We start from the raw sequence: 21,922 nt of genomic DNA, 5'->3' as shown, positions 1-21,922 counted from the left end.
AGTTCTGTACCAATTTCACTGTACGACCTTAGTTGGCTTTATTCTGACTTGTTCTGTTGAATACTTTCAAAATAAAAATTAAAGAAAAAAAGAAACTAAGAAAACAATACAAAGGAAAAAAAAAAAAAGAAACGAGGTAGATGAGAAACTTAGAAAATGGAAGACAAAAAGAATTCCGGGGATCTTAGCAAATTTAAATTGTATTTGCTTACGTATTCCCTCATCTCATTCTGTTTTATGTCAAAATGTAAGAACAAACCAGATGCAGAACATGCATGCCTGTAATTCTAGGACTTTGTGAGATTAAGGCAGGAGGATCCCAAGTTTGACCCCAGCCTGGACAATTTAGCCAGACCTTATCTTAAAATGAATGAGTGAATGAATGAATGAATGAATGAATGAATAAAAGGGGCCACACATGTAGCTCAGTATGGAGGTTCGGCCCTTAGTCCTACCCAAGGAAATGGGAAGGGTGCTAAAACAAAAGGCTCATTTTAGTCCAAGAACGAAAAAAATATATAAGGAAGGTGAGGCAGAGAGGCTACAACAGTAGGCCAATGAGCCCTGCTCACTTTCTCAGAATATGCACGAAACTGGCCTCAGAACCAGGAGCAAACTATGTTTGGAAAAGCAAAATCCTCCTGCTCCGGAGAGCACAATGAAATCTCTCCCAAGGTGTATCACAGAGGGGGCATCATCAGGGGAATTTTCAGACATCCTTTATATTGATCATTTAGCAAGACTTTTAAGCACATCCTGTGTACCCAGCAGTGTCCTTAGGGTGTGGTGACACAGAAACTAAGGAAGTTAATTTCATAAAGTAGTAAATTCTATGAAAAAAAGTCTCAGGGTGTGATAGGACTGAAAGAGATGGGATTGGAGGCAGGGTGCTTTGATGGTTGAAGATCTTTTTTTTTGTCTTTTTCGGTACCAGGGATTGAACTCACAACTGCCTGCTTGCAAGGCAGGCGCTTATGATGCTGAGCTAAATCCCCAGCCCTGAAGATCTCTTTTACAGGGAGCTCCCTCATTCTAGGCAGCTGCTCTGCCTTGGAGCTACACCCCTGGGCCACAGGATGCCTGTTTTAAAGCATTTGGGCTGAGCAGCCCCCTGAGGAGCCAGACATGAAAGATTTGATGTTGCATCACTGGAAGGAAAGAATATGTGTTTATTTCTCAGAAATCCAGAGATGTTGCATTACTGTGATCAACCTAGCATGCTAGCATCAGTGCACGGAGTGTGTCATTGCCAAGAACTATGTTATCTCTGAGTCTCCAACACTGTGTTTCTGTTCTTGGCAGGATCTCCATAAAGACTGGAATGCATGAATAAAAAGCAGTCTACACTATACTTAGTAACTCATATAATTTCATTTGAAGATGATGGATGTGGTGGCACATGCCTATAACCCCAGCATTCTGGGAAGATACCACATCTGAACCAGTCTAGGCAACTTGGAGAGTTAGTGAAATCCTGTCTCAAAACCAAAAATTAAAAATGGCTGGGAATACAACTTAAAAACCCCTGGATAAATAACGAAGAGCTACAATTAAATAATTTATTTTGAAGAAACTTTCCAAACGTCTCATCAGACAGCAACAATATATACATTCATAATTGGAGTAGGAACATGTTAAAGTTTACTGCAACAAACAAGAATGAAATTCTAGGACAATGGAAGGCTCTCTGCCCTGAAAAAATCTGGTTCATGAGAGGATCGTTGATAGAATAAATGACCTAAAGGGTCAGCGAAAACTAAACCTTTCCCATTTCTCCACCTAAAAAGAAGAAAAGAAATGCAACATGTCGAGCTAAATTCATTTTTGTTTTTTAAGACGGCATTTTGGTTTGCACCCAGGCTGGCCTCGATCTCTTGCACCCCCTAGGCATTCCTCCTGCCTCAGCTTTTTGGGCAGCCTCATCCAACCACAACCTGGCTAATTTTTTAAACAGGAAAAGGAACAGACAAAATTTATTGCACGGGTAGGGCATAGGAGTGTTCGGCCCCATAAAGGCAATGGATTCTTGAATGTGATCTCTTCCTATGTAACTCACATAAATTACTAATCAACGATAGATAATTGTTTCCGATCAGAGTTAAAATGTACTTTTTTGAAAACCAAGTCCTCTGGCTGAGGAAAAGACACTGATTTCACGGAACCAGTGCCTTTTTGACAGACTCAGGGACGCGGCTGGCGTAGTAGTCGTAGTTCCTCAGCACGGCCAGGACCCCGGCGGAGTTCATGTGCTTCACGTCCTTGTTGTACTGGAGGGCGTTGCCGTGGATGTCGGTCAGCTTCCCTGCAGGAGAGACAGACGGCTATGTAGTGGTCAGGCCGGGCCGGGCCACGGGGCTTAGGACCGAGGTGCTGGGGTTGGAACACAGGACCTGGTGCATGCTATGCACACCTTCCACCACCAAGCTGTGCCTCAGCCTGCTCTAGTTATCTTATCTATTGTTGGATTTTGTTGTTGTTTTTAGACAGAATCTCACTCTGTAGCTCAGGCTGGCCTCATGCTCTCTATGTAGCCTAGGCTGGCCTGAACTGGTGATCCATCTCCATCTCCCAAGTGCTGGGGTTACACGTGTGTGCCATCATGCCTGGCTCTGATGGCTTTTGTTTTAAAGATTTTTGGTGCTGGAGGTGGGACCGGGGGCCCGAAACCTGCAAGGCAAGTGCTCTACTACTGAGCTGCAGCTCAGCCTCGGACAGGGACTTCACAGGCACAGGTCTCCGAGCGCTGATGTCTATGTGAAACAGAAGTTTATCTTCATATGTATATGAGTCTAATGTACTTCCAACTCCTTCATCTTTGGAACTAGAACTAAGGTATTCACCAATATGGCTTCAAAGGAAATTGTGTATATTTAGTGTTCGGAAAAAAATTAACTGAGGAATACTGGTGACGGTGAACATTTTACTTTCAAAAGAAACAATCTCCAAGAGCAATAAAACCGTAAGAAAGAAACAAGAACAAAGACGTGTTGTGTAGTTGCAAATTCCTTACGATTAATCGGATCAACTTGTATGAGAAATATGTACAAAACATCATTAAAAATAAACCATAGCTGGGTGTGGTAGAGTACACCTGTAATTCCAGCACTCAGGAGTTTGAGGCAAGTTCAAGACCAGCTTGGGCTACACAGTGAATTCAAGGCCAGCCAGAACTGCATAGCAAGACCTGTCTCAAAAAGACAAAATATAAATAAACAAGCCATCAGCAAGAGCTGAATTAAAAATAACTATATGCAGATCAAAGTCCTATAAAGGAACAAAAGAAAAACCAGTTTTCTGAAACTGACTTACTCATCTATGAGCTGTGGACTCCCGCCCAGACAGCCTCGGCTTTCCCCACAGCAAGGTGCAGTGCTAGAACCAGAGTGTGATGCTACAGCAAAACACACAGCTGCAACGCTCCAAGACACAGGCACTCACCTCCCACTGCATGCAGGATAACTTCCGGTGCACAAGTGTCCCACTTCTTACATCCGGGGCTTGCAAACACGTACGCAGAGGCCTTGCCTTCGATCAGTTGAATGATCTGGAAGGTCAGAAGTGAGAATTATCCCCGGCCACTGCGAGGAGCAGGCTGCAGACACGAGAGGAGGCTTGCCTCGGTCATCCACTCATCCCTCCTCTGCTCTGCCAGGATGATGAGGAAATCAAAAAGGGCATAATAACCTCCACTGACCTGCAGTGGGACAAACTGGCCAAAAAAAGCTACGAGGAAGACACCCGAGCAGTCTCCAGATGGCCAGTTAGATGAAATAAAACCTTCTGTAGTCACACTTTTTTCTCACTTTAAAAGCAATCTATTATAAAGCTTTTTAGATTTCTAAAAAATTGGCCATCATTGAACAGAGCGACACCACACAACGCAGCAATATATGCACTGTCCTCGCAGAAGCATGGCACTCACTTGTCCAACACATGGTCCCTAATGCTCCAGAATCATCTCTGCTACTGCTGCTATTACCAAAGTACCAACTTTTGTTTGTTTCTTGAAACAGGGTCTTACTATCTCTATGACGTCCAAGCTGGCCTTGAACTCTCAGCAATCCTTCTGCCTCAGCCTCCTAAGTCTGGGACTAAAGGGTGTACTACCATGCCCAAATGTCTTGGGAGCCAGGACTGGGCAGGAGCCGTGCATGTTTAGTTGCTCTGTCAGAATCTGTGCCTTGGGACAGGCCACCTTGGAAGACACCGTGGCCAGGCGACTACGCGATGACAGTCCCTGAAGGTGTCCAGCCGAGTGGAATGGAGAAGCATCAGGGTCCACGGGCAGGTGCAGGGGCAGGGATGTGGAAGGGCAGGGGCTGCTGGAACAGGGACACAGTGGTGGCACCGACCAGCTGGCACCCAGGGACAGGAACATGCTGGGGAGAACTAGGAGAAGCGTGAATCGCACGCTGGGCCTGAGTGACCCCAAGATGGCTTCCTAGTGCCTCCAGGGCACAGTGAGGGGAGATCAGAGCAGGGCCAGGGATGGCAGCAGCTGTGTCCCCTTCAGAGTGTCCTGGGGCCAGCGGCCAGGAGAGGGGCTGGGGTGCAGGCCAAGTGCTAGTTAGCTAGGGCCGCAGACAAGTGTCTCAGCAAGGAGCCCCAGGGTCCCTCAGGACCTGCTGGCCTTGCAGACACAGGGTCAGTCCTGAGTCCCCAGGGGCACTGAGCCTGAGGTGGGGGAGACCCTCACACCTTTTAAAACTTGAGTGTCATTTGAATGCACTTCCAGGGCAGAGGGCAATCTTCCATTCCCTCTTTTTCTTGTGTACTGGGAATCAAACTCAGCACATCATCCTTGCCAGGCTTCAATCCGCTCTCTGTAGCTCTGGTTCTACCTTTTAGAAACCCCCGGTGTTTCTGCCAGTGGCCTCCCAGCCCCGACCCTGGCCAGCGCGCCCACCTTGTTCCCCGCGCCACCCACACGCAGCACGGCGTCGGGCTCCATGGCCTGCACGCAGTCGGTCACCAACTGGCTGCCATGGGAGCGGGTGGTGGTGATGATGTGCTTCCCGGCGGGGGCCTCCTTCAGCTGGAACCCAAAGGCGCCCAAGCCCAGCACAGCCCAGATCGTCCTCCCCAGCACGGCTTCTGGTCCTGCCTGTGGAGACGACAGCTGTCACCATGAGGAGAAAGACATCAGTACGCAGGGGCTGCATGGTACAGTGCTACCCGGTCACACTCAAGAGCACAGTGTACTTCCCTAGACAAATAACAGCCAGACCACATCCTAAAATACAGGAACCGGATCACTGGCTAGGAACAAAAGGGTTTTTCTCAGCAGTCAAAGGATTATTCTTTCTTTGTTTGAGTCAGGGTCTCATTCTGTAGCCCTGGCTGGCCTCGAACTGGCAATTCCCCTGCTTCAGCCTCTGGAGTGCTGGGCCCATGGGCCTGTGCTGCCACACCCGGGAAGGTGTTCTAACTGCTGTTCTCATTAATGGTTTCAAAGACTCGGAGTTAAACTCCCACTCGCCTTCCAGAGTCCTGGGGAAAGGACGCTTCCTACACTGATTGCTGCGCCTTTCTGAGTCAGCCCATGATCTGTCCTATGAAAACAGCCATCTTCAAAGGTACCAAAGCCCGGGGCACCCAAAGGACCGTGCTGATTCCTCTTTTCCCTATGCGTGGGCCATGTTGCCGGGGTGACGAGGGCAGGGCCGAAGAACAAGCAGGGGTGGAGGGCAGCAGGGGTGTGGGGTCAGGGCTCCAGTGTCCTGACCGCTGGCTCCCTGCTAAGATGGCGACACAGTGGCTATGCCACCGTGGTCTTGGCCTCTCCACTTCCCTCTGCAGAGCTCAGGGGATTCGGTCCCACTGCCGTCACTGCACGCTTCCTAGGGACAACCTCGGCCTGCATTTCAGGGACAGACTGAGGCTTAAAACGACGAGTCCCAGATTGAGGTGCTGTTTGGCATGGCTCCACAGGGCTCCCAGGCATCATCTCCTTTGCTCTCAGCCCCCCAAGTAGGTAATCGTTCTTGTTTTAGAGAAGACCAAAGCGAGCCCGAATAATCTGACTGTGCATTCCAGGAAGTTCACAGCCAAACCTAGCTCATCCTTATTCACAGCTGTTTTTTTTGTTTGTTTTTTTGACAGCTCTTCCATGTTGCTCAGGCTAGGTTCCAATGATCCTCCTGCTTCAGCCTCCTAAACAGCTGGGAGCACAGGCATACTCCCCTGTGCCTGGTAAAATACTTTTTTTTTAATTTGTATTTTTTTTTATTTGTAGTACTAGGGATTGTTACAGTTGATACATTGTGTCAATAGGAGAAGTTTAGAAGTTTAACTAATAAACTCAGCAGGCAGCCAGGGTTCTTTGTAAATATCCTCAGCCTGTGCAAAGTAGGGCAAGGAGATTTTGTGAGTGCTGCACCTGAGGTGGGGGGATGGGAAGACACAGGCAGGGAGGAAGGGGGGCCTGTGTACAATATAAGGGGTGAAAAGAGGCTTGCTCTCCCGTCTTCTGCTCTGGCTGCTTTTGCTGGCTGCTGCCTTGAAAGTCTGCCCCTGTGCTGTGCCACCCTGCCTTGGAGCCAGCTGATGATGGACTGAAGCCTCCACAAAGAGTGAGCTAAAAACAACCCTTTCCTTCATTTTGGGTGTCAGGTATTTTGTCCCAGCAATGAGAGAAAAGTAACTAAGACAGAGATGAACCCAGGACCCCAGTTAAATCCCAGCCCTTTTAACAATTTTATTTGAAGACAGAGTCTCATTAAATTGCCCAGACTGGGTTTGAACACGGGGTTCTCTCTTGGCCTGCAGAGTGTTGGGCGAGGCCCGATGGTGTCCTTCGCCACTAACCCAGCCTGCCCAAGTTCACCATCAGTCTTTACACACACTGTCCCGTTGGTCCTCGGGCTGCCCCTGTGTGCACACGTTTAGCTTCGGTTGACTCCAAGATGCAGTGGCCCAGAAGCCTGGCGCCCCAGTGGGCAGCCATGAGCCATGACATAGCTGCTGGCTCCCTGTGCTCCGGGCCTCCCTCCCTGGGCCTCAATCATTCAGAGGCTTGAGGCTCGTTTTCTCTCTTGTTGCTGACTTAGGTCTTTGGAGGCAGGGTCTCCCTGTGCAGCCCAGGTTGACCTAGAACTCATGATCCTTCTGCCTCAGCTTCCTGAGTGCGGGGGTTACAGATTCATTTTCCAAGGCAGCACGGATGACCTCTCACCTCATGGGGGAATTGATTAATGTTTGTAATAGCTGCAAGGCATGATGGCCCATGCCTGTAATCCTGGCATTTGAGGGGGCTGAAGCAGGAAGAACAGGAGTTTGAAACCAGCTTGGGCAATTTAGCAAGACTGCTTCAAAACAAAAAAGAGAGAGACTAGTAAGGGCAGGGGTGGATGCCCATAATTCCAGCATTCTGAGGGGCTGAGACAATGGATCACCAGTTCGAGGCTACTGTGGGCCTCGAAATAAGCAAGACGCTGTCTCAAAAAAAGCAGGGGGGACCAGTGATGTGGGCCGGTGCGAAGTCCCCAGGCGTGGTCTCAGCATAGGACTCCTGATAGCTGAGACACAGCTCTGACCAGATAGCACTCTCACTTCATGCTGACCCTCTGTGTGCCCGATACTCTGTGTGCCTCCTGGCTTTGAGCTGTTGGGAGGGAGGCTGAAGCTGGGAATAAGTCCCGGGGCTTGGGGAAGTGACCTGCAGACACAGAGAGGTTTGGCCCTGACTGTGCCCAGCTGTGCCATCACTTGGGGCTCATCCGGCCAGCTCTGCCTGAAAAGGGACAACGCCTGCCGGGGGCCGTGGAGGTCCCCAGCCTGGCCATGCACGCCTGCAGCATGACAGTCTCCTGCTAGAAGAAGCTGAGGCCGAAGCAGAAGAGAAGGAAAGAGAGGCACACAATGTCCAGAGGGGAAGTGGCAAGGGAGAGGGAACAAAGGCCACAGCAAGACGGGAGGCAGTGCGGCTGGAGGGGGCCACTGTCCTCCCTGCCGTGGGGCCGGGCCCAGCAGCTCCTCACCTCTGCATCCTCGCTCTGCTCCCTGAGCGTCTGCTTTTCATCGTTCTGCGGAGAATGAATACAGTTTCTCTATCTCCGAAAGAAGGGGAGAAAATTAACAATGAGCCCTAGGCACTTAGCTCTTTCCTGCTGATAAAAGGTGCCATGCAGCATCTCAGGTTTTCTAGGAACCGACTGGATATAACAGCCAGCTGGTACTTAAGAGTTCACACAGGAACCCAAACTTGTCTGATAAATCCTGCCTGACGCACACGGCAAGTATTAATGGATACTTAGTGAGTCAGCATGCCAGGCTTTCCTGCTAATGCCTACTTACTTGTCTAAGTCCTAAGAAATACGTGATTATAAGTAAAGTTTAGAATCCTACAAAGAGCAGGAAAAACAAATTCATATTAAAGGTGAAGACTAATCCTGCTCTTAATCAGAAATTCAGAAATACTATACTAACCTCAACACTACTGGGCTTCTCCAAAGTCCTCTCTAGGTCACCTTAATATAATAAGTAGAAATGCCTTACGTATTTCATCTTAATAATTCCCCTTCAGATCACCCAATGGGATAGGCAGCGCTGAAATTCCACATGTCTCTCGCTTCTTTGGGTGGCAGGGACTCGTGATGGAACTCAGGGATTTTGCATTGAGCTATATCCTCAGCCCTTTTAAAAAAATTTTTTTTTAATTTTTTTTTTTATTTTGAGATATAGTCTCACTAAGTCACTAAGCTTCTCCGGCTGGACTTGAACTTACAATCCTCCAGCCTCAGCCTCCAAGAGCTGGCGTGGACTACCATGCTCAGTTACGAGTGTCTCATTTGTAAGGAAGACAGTGTCTTTGAAGAATAATAGAAAGTCAAAGCAGATTAGAGGAAACCAGAGAGTAGAGAATGCAAAGCACAGTTGCTATGGACGCTGACTGAATGCCATTTATGCTCTGTGCCATGTTGTTACCTGGGGAGCCACAGGACTAGCGTCTCGTCTTGGTGGAAATGGCTCATTTCTTCAATGTGCTTCAAGAACCACCTGTAAATCAGGTGTCCTGATGACCATACTAATCAAGAACCACACGAGTAACTCCCAAGCTTTTGCACTTGTATTCTTAACAAGTATGCAAAACACAATGCACACGATGTGTCCTGTGCACACGTGTCCGGTATCAGTATGGACTCATTTCTGGTGCAAATGTCTGGGTTCTGATTCAGCAGGGTTGGGCAGGCCCTGGGAACCCACCCTGTGAAGAGCTCTGTAACCACGCTAGGAAGCAGGGGATAGAATGGCATCAGGAGTCATGCAACACTAGGATTATTGCTGTAATAAGATACGCGTGTGTCACTCACAACGGTACCTGGTAGTTGTAATAGGGCTGGTTAATAATCCCCGCGATGGCCTTCCCTTCGTAGGCAATTCCAATGAGAACCGTCACATTGTCGAGGAGACCTACAAAGCAGAAATATCAATTCTAGATCTTTCTCAGGCCAAGACTCTTCAGCAGCACATCAAGGTATTTTTGCAAGAAAGATAAAGAGCCTGATGTGAATCTGTTTACCAAGTACATATTTCTGTCTGTCTATCTGTCTGGTACAGAGAAGCCTTTGCACTGAGCTACACCTTCAATCTTTTTATTCTTTATTTTCAGACAAGGTCTTACTAAATCCTTATTCATCCACAGTCAATGATTTATCCAGGGTCAGGCCCTCTTGTGGTGAAATGCACTAATTATAAGAGAGTTGGCCAGAGACAATGTATCAAAGCCTCTAAAGTGTGAGTCATGACCCAAGTAAGCTGTTAATATCCGTTCTGTTAATGTCCATTAAAGCTGTCTGGAGCTTCCTTAATTACCAATGGATGAGGTTTTTTGTTGGTTTGTTCTGTTTTGTTTTGAGACATGGTCTCATTATGTAGTGCAGGCTGGCCTTGAACTCACTGTGCAGCCCACGGTGGCCTCAAACTTCCTGGGCTCCTACTGCCTCAGCCTCCTGAGTGCTGGGGTACAGGCACAGGTCACCACATGCAGCTTTCCTGTCTCAATAATCATGCATGTAAGATAACAGCTGCCAAGTGTGAGAAGAGGCATGACATTGGCATCTCAAGTAACACACGAACACTCAAATTTCACAATAGAAATGTCATGTTCTGGCCTTACTACTGTGATACATAACCAAAAGAGGTACCTTCAGTGTATTCCTTGGTGCCGTCCAGAGGGTCAACCCAAACCACAAGCTAAAAAATAAAAATTAAAAAACACATATTAGGTCTAGATCTAGATCTAGATCTAGATCTAGATAGGGAACAACTTGCAAAGTGGAACAATGTGTGCTTACACCGGACTTTTCTGTATCGGTACTGACTTATTTTATTTAACTTTGTGAGAAACAGTCTCACTATATAATTCAGCCTGACCTATGTAGCCAAGGCTGGACCCAAACTCGCAGCCATCCTCCTGTCTTAGCCTCCCCTGCACTGGGATTACAGGCCTGCACCACCAGGCCTGGCTTCAGCACTGATTTTAAAGAAAAGTCTGCTTTCCTTCAGGACACAGCTCAGACAAGACAACAAAGAACAAATGGTCTGTGAAACTGACAATAGTTTAAGAGCAGAGTTTCTTCTGCTCAAGGTTTTCAGTGTGATATAGGGCAGCTGCCGTTAACCACTAGAATCACAGCCTGACATGATTCTGCTTGTTGAGTGTACATTTCTGTCTGTCTATCTGTCTGCAGATACTGGGAAGTCTTTGCATTGAGCTACATCCCCAGTCCTTTATATTCTTTATTTTCAGACAAGGTCTTGCAATATCATTAAATTACTGAGGCTAGGCTGGAACCTGGAGCCCTCCTGCCTCAGCTTCCCAGAGTGTGGGAATTACAGGCATTAACCAACCATCCCTGGCGAGAGCACATTTCTGATGGATGACCCTGCATCTCCTTTTCTTGGCATCCTCCACACCATGGCAAACTGCCCTACTCACAGCATCAGATAGTAGCCTGTTTCATTTCCTTCCAGCCCCAATTACCAATGGGGAAAAAAAAATGTTTTCTGTGATCCTGGGTTGAACCCAGACCCTCACACATGCTAGGCAAAGACTCTACCCTGAGGCCCTGCCCTGCACTTATTTGAGGTCAGCCGGGGCTACATAGTGACTACCAGGGCAGCCTGAATGGCACAGTGAGATCCTGTCTCTAAAGGGTAACCATGGCTTGTCATCTCCTCTGCTGTGCCAAGAAGCAGGAACGAGCAGAGGCTCAGGTTCGCAGCTGGGCCTTACATCCTCTTCTTTAATGGCGCGATACTGTGCCGGGCATGGCTTCTTCAGGATCTCCTCCCACTGGCCGTCCTCGATGAGCTCTTGGTCCACGTCCTCAGGGGGCAGATCCTGGCCAGAGATAAGAACCACGTGGACAGTTACAAGCTGCTGAGGGTCTGCCGCACAGCCTTTGCGGTGCGGTACCAAGCAAGGCAGGAATCACGCTTGCTTACTCCTTCACTTCACCATTTATGTTTAGATCTTTCACAGCAAAGCCGAGAGGGCTGGGGATGCAGCTCAGGGGCAAAGCGAATGCCTGGCAAGCGTGAGGTCAAGAGTTCCATCTCCAGCACCAAAAAACAAAACAAAACCAAAACCTAAGAAAACCACAAGGACCTCTGTGCCACACCATTCATCAAAATTGGCTACATGGCTAATGTCACCATCCTGAGCAGGGTTTAGAAAAAAAAAATCTTTTGTTTCTAAACTTATTTGAAGAAACATACTCAAAAAAAAAAAAAAAAAAAGAAAGAAAGAAAAAGGAAGGAAAAAGAAAAGAAACATATTTTACTGTCAATAAGAACAGCCAGGTGTTGTGGCAGACTTCTATAATCCCAGCTCTAGGAGGCTGAAGCAGGAGGATTGCCATGAGTTTTGAGACTAGCCTGGGCTCCAAAGTGAGCTCAAGGTCAGCCTGAACTGCACAGCAAGACCCTGTCTCAAAAAGACAGAAAATAAAAAAAAGAAAGAAAGAAACAACAGAGCCCATTTTCTCCCAGCTTCCTAGTCCTCTGCATGGCTTTGGTATTTTACTTGTGGCACTGGTATGGAACCCAGGGCCTCGTGCTTGCTATGCCATGGAACTACTCTGCTTGTGCCAAACTCTGCCCATGCCTTTGTGGCAGTGGGGCCGAATCTGGGTCTGCCCCCTCCAAGGCCATGGCTCCCTGATCCAGCGGGGCCGGTCAGTGGAAGGCTGCTGACACTGAGCCTAGAGAGGGGCCGAAAGAGCAAGGAAGTATTTCCCTCAAGGAAGACAGGGCTCTGTGCTAGGATGCTGGGTCCCAGCGCTAACTGCACCGGTGCTGCAGGAGTCGCCGCAGTGGCAGTTACTAATCCACATGAGACAGGACCGGGATGAAGGTGACCTCTGCCCTCCTTGCTTACCTCCTCCCCGATGATGGTCAGCTTGGGGAACTTCCGTACCAGCGAGGAACAGATGCTCATTTGCACCAGCCGGTCGGCTTTGGTCTGCAGGTCCGTGGCACAGGTCTGCAACAAAGGGGGTGACGCTGACTGCACAGTGCGAATCCCCACTTCTAAAGGCACAGGTGTCCCCATGATTCATCTCGCACCAGCGCTCAACACAGAGACGATGGCGAGCTTCCGGCTTTTCTGTTCATGGGATCAACTGTGGTTACTGTCCTTAAGGGTTTTTTTTTTGTCTTTTTCCTTTTTATCGGTACAAGGGATCGAACTCAAGACTGCCTGCTTGCAAGGCAGGTGCTTATGCCACTGAGCTAAATCCCCAGCCCTCCTTAAGGGGTTTTTGATTTGATTTTCGTGTGTGCTGCTGAGGAAACCAGGGCCAGCACCTGTCAGCTAAGTGCTTATTGTGGGCTGTACCCCCCACCAATAAGGCTAAAGTCTGGAAAAGCACTTTTAAATGACGTAGAATGAAGCTAGGAATGGTGGGTCATGCCTCTCTCTAATCCCAGCATAGGGAGGCTGGGCAGGAGGATCTATGAGCTGGAGGCCAGCCTGAGTCACAAAGTGAGTTCAAGGCCAGTTTGAACTACATAGTACAACCCTATCTCAAAATAACAAAAATTTATGTAGGATATTTTTTCCATGGTATGAAAATTTCATTTCTAAGACTGCTCAAATGGGAGAGGAACCAAAATACAGAGGGAGGGGAGGGAAAGGAGGAAAGGGGAAGGAGAGAGGCTTGCGCAGTGTTAGGTACAGGTAGCAGCTGCCCATGAAGAATCAAGTGATTGTGTGCTGCAAACATCACTAATAAAAACACAGAATTAAAGCAGAAGTGAGTTACAAGATAGGAAATTGGTAATTTTTTTTAGCTTTTATTTTTATTAGTAGCACATGTTTGCAATTGCATAATGATTGTACTCCTGGGGGGGAGTTGGTACCCGAAGGAACAGATCTGGATTCCTTTTAATCCCCGTTCCCTCCTCCCACCATACTGAGAGAAAGATCTAGCTCCCCACTTTCTATTGTCTATCTTTCACTCTGCTCTTTGTTTATATTTTGGGTTTCTCATATAAGAAGTCACAAGGTTGAGCCCAGCCAGGGCTAGTTAGTGATGTAGAGAAGACCTGTCTCAAAAATTGTTTTTATCAAAAAAAAAAAATTGTTTTTATCACCAGGTGTGGCGGGGGCAGGCCTGCAAACCCAGCAGCCAGGAAGCTGAGGCAGGAGGATTGCTGTGAGGTGGGGCCAGCCTGAACTACAAGGTGAGACCGTGTCTCAAAAAGCCAAAGGGAACTGTTTTTTCAGTGTTTATCTTTACGTTACAGGTCTTCTTTTTAAAGTGCCACTGGCCCATGTTTGCAGCACCTAATTGTTACACTCACAGGTATCCACGGCATGTCTCGGTTCCTGTTCTTTCCCTCCTTCCTGCCAGCCCCGCTTTGAGGTGAGCATCTGACTCATTTTAGTTGTGAGTCTTTATAAAGTCAATTAACACACCCACAGATTAACAGCTAGACCAAAGGGCCTATGATCATCTCCTCGCTGAAGGAGGCCCTGGCACCGCCCTTGGTCAGCTCCCTGGCATCTGAGCCACTGCAGTCCAAGCTCCTATGACTCCACCAAGCTCCACCTCCCAGCAGAGGGCCTGGGCCACGTGCAGAGCTGCCTACCTTCTCCACGATGCCCAGGTCTCCCTCCGAGATCACGCGTCTGACAATCATCCCAGCCTTCTGTGCGATGGAATAGGCCGAGGCTACCAAGCGCATCAGCACCGTGGGGCCTGAGGCCATGGTCAGCTGCAGAGAGGGGATGGAAAGGTGACCAAAGGGCCAACTGCTGGGCTCCCTTTCTGTGTCTGCTGAATGCTTCCCTGCCCCACCCCATGAGTGGCTCAGGCTCTCTGATGAGCCCACACCAGAAGACGCCTCTCTCAGAGGAGGATCATTTCACAGTGTGGGGAAAATTGGCCCAGGCTGTGCAGTGTGAGTGCGCCATATGTGTGAGGTGTGTCACGTGTAAAGGCCCTGGGGATGCCTTGGAGGGACTCGTGTGTTGGGTTGTGGGGGAAATCGTATAACCCAAAAAATGTGACGTAAACTGCAAAGGGTCAGGCAGGTGTGCTTTGCACCTGTAATCCAAGCACTTAAGGAGGCTGAAGCAGGAAAGAAGCAAATTCGAGCCCAGCCTGGATGACTCAGTGAATTGTAAATGAAAATAAAAAGTTTCAGAAGGGCTGGGGATATAGTGTGGTGGTAGAGCACTTGCCTAACATGAGTAGATTCAATCTCGACTTGGCAAAAACAACCAACCAGGCATGGGTGACACAGGGACTTGCTGTGCACGTGGGGTGCACAGGGCCTGGTCCTGCCTGCCCTTCCAGTACTGCCCAGAAAGGGGGAGGGGTTGCCCGCCATCACAATTATCTTCTTAAAAATGACTGAATATTCTTTTAGACCTGAACAGCTCTCCTGATTTAATCTTCCAGTCTCCACGGTAGACAAGTAACAAGAAACAAAATGAGGAACTGAGGGCCCGGGCCGCGGGGGACGCAGCCTCCTGTCATCAGCCATTACAGCACCTGTCTGCAGCCCGGCTTCTCCCCACTGCTCGGCCCGGAGCCTCCTGGTAGCCACCTGTTGGGGGTCCACCTGGGGAGGTGCTGCTTCACCTGGAAGGCACCAGGGAAACTCCAGGCCCGTCTCTGAGGCAACCAGGCTGCCACTCAGCCTCCAAGGACAATTCCCGGGTCTGCGGGCCAGGCCACATCCCGCTCTAGCTCCCTCCCCACTCGTCCCACAAATGACCCCGAGAACCTGCCCTCCTCGTACCCACTCTCCACATTGTCTCAGGGCTCCCAGGATGCCAGCCCTAGGCTGACCCTCCCAGGCTGGAGAGTCCCTTAGTGAGGAGCCCTTGCCAGCAGGCACAGGCCTGGTTAATTCCCAGCCCGGCAGGAAACAGAGGGCAACAAAAACTCCGCCTTCTTAGGTCAGGCCAAGGCAGTTTCACTGGCCTAAGGCAGCACATCTGTTTCCTATGGTCAGCGGCCACGTAGAAAGGACATCATAAGCCTTGGTCCAGCAGCAGTCACTGTGCCGCTGCCCTCTTTGGCCCATCTGATTTGATGTGCCCGTAACCCCTGCACATTTTCCTATCATTTTCACCATGCTATTTACAGGAATTGTGAACACACTTGAGACGAGAAACAAGTGTTTGAAAGCCTTCTAAAGATGGAAATGGCCCAGTGTGGTATGCACACTTGTAACCGCAGCACTTGGGAGGCTGAGGTAGGAGCACTGCAAGACCCTGTCTCAAAAAAATACAATACAGTAAAATAAAATTGAGTACGGTAAGGAATACCATACTTTGGCCAATAGTTGCTTGGCATTATGATAAAAGCAAAATGAGTTTCTATGGAGTCTAATTGTTTATTACATAATTATCATGACATATTAGGTGTTACACATGGAATAAACTTGATAGTTATGATCATCACTAAATTAGGATCACTGCAAACAGTAATTTCACAAATACTTCCTGGGCCTCCTCTCTACTCCTGTGTGAACCCAGCTGGATGTTTGGCCTGCTCTGCAGTGGGCACTGGTCTTCAGGCAATGACAGTGCTCCATCCGGGTGTCTACCCAGGGTGTCTGTGTGTTGGGGTGCACACTCCGACCCCGATATATGACTCCTTTGGCGACTGGGACATTGATGCCCTTGCCAGAGGGTGTGGCTATGACTTTCGGATTCTGTTTGCTCCCTCTGGGCAGCGCAGCAAGCCGTCTTGCAACTGAGCCATGTCCTTTGTGCCGAGGTGGCCAGTCTGCATGCAATTTGAAGGTTTTGTGTGTCTTCCTCTTTCCTCACAAACTGTGCACTGTATTCATCATGCACTATCAAAAGCTGACGTCCACTTATAAGAAATAATTTTAAAAATGCAAAAATGCAGTTTAATATCAGGGACAACAGTAACTTTTCAGCAAACCCCACAAATTACTATGAGACGGCAAAGGTGGATCCCTTCACTACCTTCCCTACAGGACACCCTTCCTTGGTCCACCCTGAAGAAGTAACGATCTGTCACTGTCCCCCAGCCCTAAGAGTTTCCACAAATATTTTTTTATATACAGATTCACTTTTGGTTCCTGACACCAGGAAAATGACTTAACTGTAGCACTCAAAGCCCAGCTCCTTGGATGGCTGGGCTATTTCTTTTAACCCTTTAGTCCTGCACCACCCAGGGCACAGGTGGGCACCACCTCTACGGTGACAGCTGGGTTAAGAACTGGGCCAGAACTAGCAAGAGGCTCAGGCAGCTCAAATGAAACCCCTGTCCTCCTCCTGGTCTCAGCCCTTGCCCTCTCGAATGGCACCTCCCTAGAGGCTGAGTCAGAACAGTGCAGCAGCCAGAGCACTGACTCCAGAGTTAGGCCGTGTTCACATCCTGGCCCAGCACCCTTAGGTGTGCGACCTTGCAAAGCCACTGAGCTTGAACTTACCAGCGGCTCTGCATATGTGTTACCAAACAAACACCACTGGAAACACTTGTGTCCGTGATCCCGGCTAAGCATCACTCACACACTCCTATTTCTGGCTGTCCTGAAGGGCCATGGGATGGCCTCAAGATCAAAGTTCCGACAGCTTCTGCCCACCATCCTTGACTTAAGGGTGTAAGACCATAACTAATACCCACCAAATCTTTTCACTCTTCTGGGCTCAAGGCTCAAGTCAGCATGATAGAGGTTGTGTAGTTCTTAAGGCAACCAACCTAACTTCTATTTAGGAAATCTTTGAGACAAGGTCTTGCTGGATAGTCTACAATGTTCTTGAACTCACTATGTAATAAAGATTAGCCTTGAATGCACAGCATCCTCCTACCTCAGCCTTCAGAGTGCTGAGACTACAGGCATGCACCACCATGCCCAGGTAGCATTTAAGAAATTTTTACATGTAGCTCTGCTAGCACGCTCAAGGGCCTGTTTTGATCCTTAGCAGTGTACAAAGAAAAACAAAATAAAACACAAAGTCTACAACCACCAACAAAGCTAATTCTGAAGGATGGAAAATCACAGGACTCAAACAAGCAGTTTCTTTTTTTTTTTGGTCTTTTTCCTTTTTATCGGTACCAGGCATCGAACTCACGACTGCCTGCTTGCAAGGCAGGCGCTTATGCCGCTGAGCTAAATCTCCAGCCCCAAACCAGCAGTTTCTTATCATGGGCTGGGTGAGATATCTTTAGTCCAATACAAAGGTGGTGGGCACAGCCAGGGTTAGTGTCTAAAAATGACTAAAGTCCTCCCAATCAAAATGTTGAAATCATTTTCCTTTTGGCAGGCGAGAATTTTACCACTGAACCACCCATGCACTTTATTTTCCTTTTGGAACCTGCCCAAATGATGCTAAAGTTCAAGATCATCTGGAAATTGGCAGTGTGAACATGACAAGCAAATTCCAGCAAGTTCCGAAGACACACAAGGAAGAGAGAGGCTCCCCTTCTCAGATACCAGAATGTGGCATAAAATCACAGCAATACAGACAGATAGGCAGAATTCAATCAATTCTAGAGATAAATCCAATGCATTAGGGTGATATTCAAAAACCAAACAGGAAAGTTAATTTGCACAAATGGCAAGCAGTTGCTAACTTGTTTTTTTAAAAAACTGGATTTTTTGCCTTCTTTCTATAAAAATACCTCTGGGTCAATACATAGTTTTTAATTAAAAACTAAACCATGAAAGGTACAAACAAGTACAGAGGTGTTTTATAAACTTGTGAAGGCCTCAAGTATAAAACCAAGAGTTTATAAAATATACTATATTGATGAGTTTGCCCCCAAATTAAAACTTCTATAAACAAAGTTAACAGAAGTGAAAAAAGGAAACATCCCGTGTCACACAGTAGACAACTGAGCTCATCTGTAAAGGGCTCCATGGATCAGTTCGCCAAAGATGAATCCTCTAGTGGGAAAACGGACGTAGGACAGCAACAGGTACCTCTAGAAAAACAGGAAAGGCTCAGCTTCCTAATTGCGAAAGAAATGCCAACTGAAGCAAGGCCAAGTGGCGGCTCCCGTTTCAGACTGGAGTGGACAGCACAGCCTGCCAGGTTCCCAGTGGGCGGGGAACTCGATCCCCAGCGCTGCAGGAGGAAACTTCCTGAGCCAAGAACCTGGAGAAAGGTACCACGTAAATGCAGAGAAACCCCAGTACATCATGCATGACTGGAAACTCGCACTCATGGCTATCGGAAGTATTGGCTATTGAACTTTAGTGTTACGTGGAAGAATTTCTAAATCTGGGTGCATTATCTAGCTAGGGAACGACCCCGGCGCACGAAAATCAAAGCACTGATAAACAAAAGGTTCACATTTGCCCGGCGTGGTGATGCACACCTGTAATGCCAGCACTGGGGAGGCTGAGACAGGAGGATCACTGAGAGTTCCAGGCTGGGTTATACAGTGAATTCAAGGCCAGCGTGGGCTACATGGCGAGACCCTCTTTCAAATCCCCCAATAAAAAGTAAATAAGATGTTGACAGCTAAGCGCTGGAGAGGCAGTATGAGGTTTTTTAAACATAAATCCTTTAAATCTTTTCTGTGCAGAAGGATGGCAGAGTTAAGGAAAACAAGCCCTCAGAAGTTGTGTCCAAGACCCTGCCTTCCGTGGGAGAGGAAAAACTTACTGTGCCAGAGCTGTGACGAGGCTCGAGGAAAGACGCGGGAGAGGCACCGGAAAACCGCGTTCTCAACCTACTAGTCACTCGCCGCGCTCACTACCGCTCTCCCCAGTCCAGAGGTCATTTGGGGTCCGGGGCTACTGAGCATGCGGGATGTTCCGCGCAAGCGCACCACAGTCACTGCCGGCAACAGTCACTACCTCCGCAGCGCCAGAAATCTCCCCTTGTGCACGTTTTGCGCAGGCTCGGCGCTAGTGCTGCGCCGAGCATGAGAGGAAGGGCTCTGGATGCGTGCGCGCTGTGCACCCGGGTAATTCTTAATCACCGCTGCGGAGGGTCGCGAGTTCGGAGCCAGTCTGCGCAGTTTACCGAGACTCATTAGGGTTCCGACTCTAGCTCTCATTTGTCAATTACACGTAAAAGAGGAATAGAAAGATTTATTCATGTTCATTAAAAACAGTTTTGGAGGAAAAAAATAAGAAAGCTGGCCGTGATGTTGCATGCCGGTCATCCCAGTCCGCAGGAGGCTGAGGCAGGAGGATCACTTCAAATTCGCTGCCAGCCTAGCCTACATAATAAGTTCAAAGTCAGCCTGGAATACATAGCAAGACCTTATCTTAAAAAATATCTTTAAATTAATGTGTGTTACTAAATGCCACGCAAAAAACCCCTGCACGTTCTGCAGTACCACCAGAAACCCTCAAACCTCTTAATTTTGTTGTAATTTGTTATCTGGAGAAATATTTAGTTGATTGTGCTTGTGACTCTTAAATTAGACATCTTTATATAATTTCTAAAATGTATTTAGCACTGTTGGGGATCAAACCCAGGGCTCAGGTACATTAGGCGTGCACCCTACCCTGGCTACATCCCTCGCCCCGTTCTTTTGATGTTTATTGGCTGTTTCTATTCACTAATACATTGTTGATGCTTATCTTTTGTTTCCCCCTCCCCACACACTGTACTGTTGTTTATATTTATCTTCTTGGTTTGTAGGAACTCTTTATACTTTTGTTGTATGTGTGTGCGTGAGTGTGTAAACATACTGTACTAGGCAAGAGCTCAGGGCCTTCACACTGAACTACATTCCCAGACTTTTTTGATTTTTTACTTTACTTTGAGACAGGGTCTCACCAAGTTGTCCAGGCTATGCTTGGACTTGGGACCCTTCTGCATCTGTGTTTTTAGTTTTGTTTTTTAATAGGATACAATTTTTTTCTCCCAGTGTGTTAAAGGGGATGTGACATTACATGGGTGGTGATGAGTTTGGACATTGGGTATGACCACGGGGGTTGGAATCCAGCTCTGCTACTTCTTAGTTATATTTCCTGAGTGGTTCTGGGTCTTAGTTACAGCCCTAACGGTCCCATGTGACTTGTAATTAGTTTGTCCACCAGATGATGGCAGGAGATCCTAGCCTGCTGGGAAGCTGATATAGGACCATAGGATATTTAGAGCCCATCTAAATAAAGAAATTAAATGGGAATTCTTCTGATCCCTCCTTGACAGCACTGTTTTCCTGTGTTGTGTCTAACCTCGCCTGGATTTTAAGCTAAATGTGTGGAAAGGTACAGAGTTGGAGGTGTTGCCTAATGAAATGCAGGCATTGATCAAATACTTTCTGTTGCCTTTTCTGGTATATTTTTCTGTCCATAGTTCTTTCACATTTGTAGAAAATCCATTAGTTTTCAGATGAAGTGTGACGATGTACATCTGTAATCTCAGCACTAGGGAGGCTGAGGTAAGAAGATTGCAAGTTTGAGGCCACCCTGGGTTACATTTGTTTTAAAAAAAATACATCTGTCTGTGTTTTTATTTACCTGAAGCAAAGTTCAGGGTGTTGTGTTTTGTCATGAGGAAGGCTGCTCCCAAGCGGTTTACTTTGCACCCATGGTGACGGTTGTTACATGTATTTGAAGAAGAGCAGTCAGTGGCTTAACTCATCTCCTTTCCTCTGGTTCTGACTTCCATTTGCCTCCTTAACTTTTTTTTTTCCTACTCGTCTGAGTTACTCTTTCTTTTTTTTTTCTTTTTTTTTGTCTTTTTCGTTTTTATCGGTATCAGGGATCTAACTCACGACTGCCTGCTTGCAAGGCAGGCACTTATGCCACTGAGCTAAATCCCCAGCGAGTTACTCTTTCTTGCAGGCACTGGATTCTGGTTCAGCAGCTCTGATGGATAAAGACCCTTATGACAGAGGATAGAATCCTCCCTGATGAACAAAGTGTGGTGGAATAGGTGATCTGTGATGGCTCTGCCCAGCAGAAGCAGTTACCCCTGGAGGGACAAGATGGTCCCCTTAGACAGGAGCTGTCAGTCAGGACAGCGCTAGGCCTGTGCTCTTAAGCAATCACAGCACCTTCCAGAGCTGGCCTGAGATAATGATCACACGGCACCTTGGCTGCCCAGGGTCACCTGTGCTGCCACCTGCACCCTGCATGCTGCACATGTCCCTGCCTTTGCTTTTCATCTCTGTCCTCTACTCCAGGCAGGGCTTCACTGTCCTTCCCGGTGTGGCCTCACGGATCAAATCCTTTTTCAGCACTGGGAATCTCCTGGATATAGCACTTAGGGATGATGCCCACCCTGGTGTTCTGGAACACCTGATCTGAGGCTGTCACGCCAAGCACTGGTCACAGCAGGAAATGGACCAGCAGAGAAGCTGGGCCTGTGCACTCTGCACTATTCTTCAGGCCTCAGGGGAAACAGGATCTCAGGGAACCATCAGAGACACAAATGGAGGTCTTGGGGTGCAGGTGAAGGGTCAGGGGATCTGCATCCATCTCCAGCCAGCTGTTGACCTACGACCAGTGCAGAGAT

The 21,922-nt window shown here is 48.0% G+C and overlaps 1 protein-coding gene across 4 annotated transcripts; it reads right to left on the bottom strand.

Moving 5' to 3' along the window:
* Positions 1–1,545: 1,545 nt before the first annotated feature.
* Positions 1,546–19,265, bottom strand: Bpnt1 (3'(2'), 5'-bisphosphate nucleotidase 1). 4 transcript variants are annotated; one of them, XM_005005591.4, is made up of 10 exons: positions 19,109–19,265; positions 14,098–14,223; positions 12,383–12,487; positions 11,237–11,344; positions 10,146–10,194; positions 9,320–9,411; positions 7,980–8,048; positions 4,907–5,104; positions 3,439–3,544; positions 1,546–2,302 (listed from the first exon to the last, which is right to left on the bottom strand). In XM_005005591.4, exons 2-10 carry the CDS (start codon positions 14,215–14,217, stop codon positions 2,154–2,156), a joined length of 996 nt encoding a protein of 331 aa, XP_005005648.1. In that variant the 5' UTR covers positions 14,218–14,223; positions 19,109–19,265; the 3' UTR covers positions 1,546–2,153. The 4 variants fall into 4 exon arrangements, with proteins under 4 accessions (XP_005005648.1, XP_005005649.1, XP_063092763.1 ...); XM_005005592.4 differs by having other exon boundaries at positions 7,980–8,024; XM_063236693.1 differs by lacking the exon at positions 7,980–8,048 and having other exon boundaries at positions 4,907–5,119.
* Between the last annotated feature and the right edge of the window lie 2,657 nt (positions 19,266–21,922).

Source organism: Cavia porcellus, unplaced genomic scaffold (genome assembly GCF_034190915.1).
Source record: "Cavia porcellus strain 051 isolate PalLab524CR breed Dunkin Hartley unplaced genomic scaffold, mCavPor4.1 scaffold_26, whole genome shotgun sequence".
Classification (NCBI taxonomy): Eukaryota; Metazoa; Chordata; class Mammalia; order Rodentia; family Caviidae; genus Cavia; species Cavia porcellus.
Note: the sequence above shows the minus strand (reverse complement) of the source record. Positions and strands in the feature narration are given on the sequence as shown.

Excerpts from the sequence above, each read along its gene's own strand:
- Bpnt1 (XM_005005591.4), bottom strand. The coding sequence starts at position 14,217 with ATGGCCTCAGGCCCCACGGTGCTGATGCGCTTGGTAGCCTCGGCCTAT. Across the intron at positions 10,195-11,236 it reads GCGCCATTAAAGAAGAGGAT|CTTGTGGTTTGGGTTGACCC; the intron begins GTAAGGCCCAGC and ends TTTATTTTTTAG. Across the intron at positions 5,105-7,979 it reads AGCAGAGCGAGGATGCAGAG|GCAGGACCAGAAGCCGTGCT; the intron begins GTGAGGAGCTGC and ends TCGTCTCCACAG.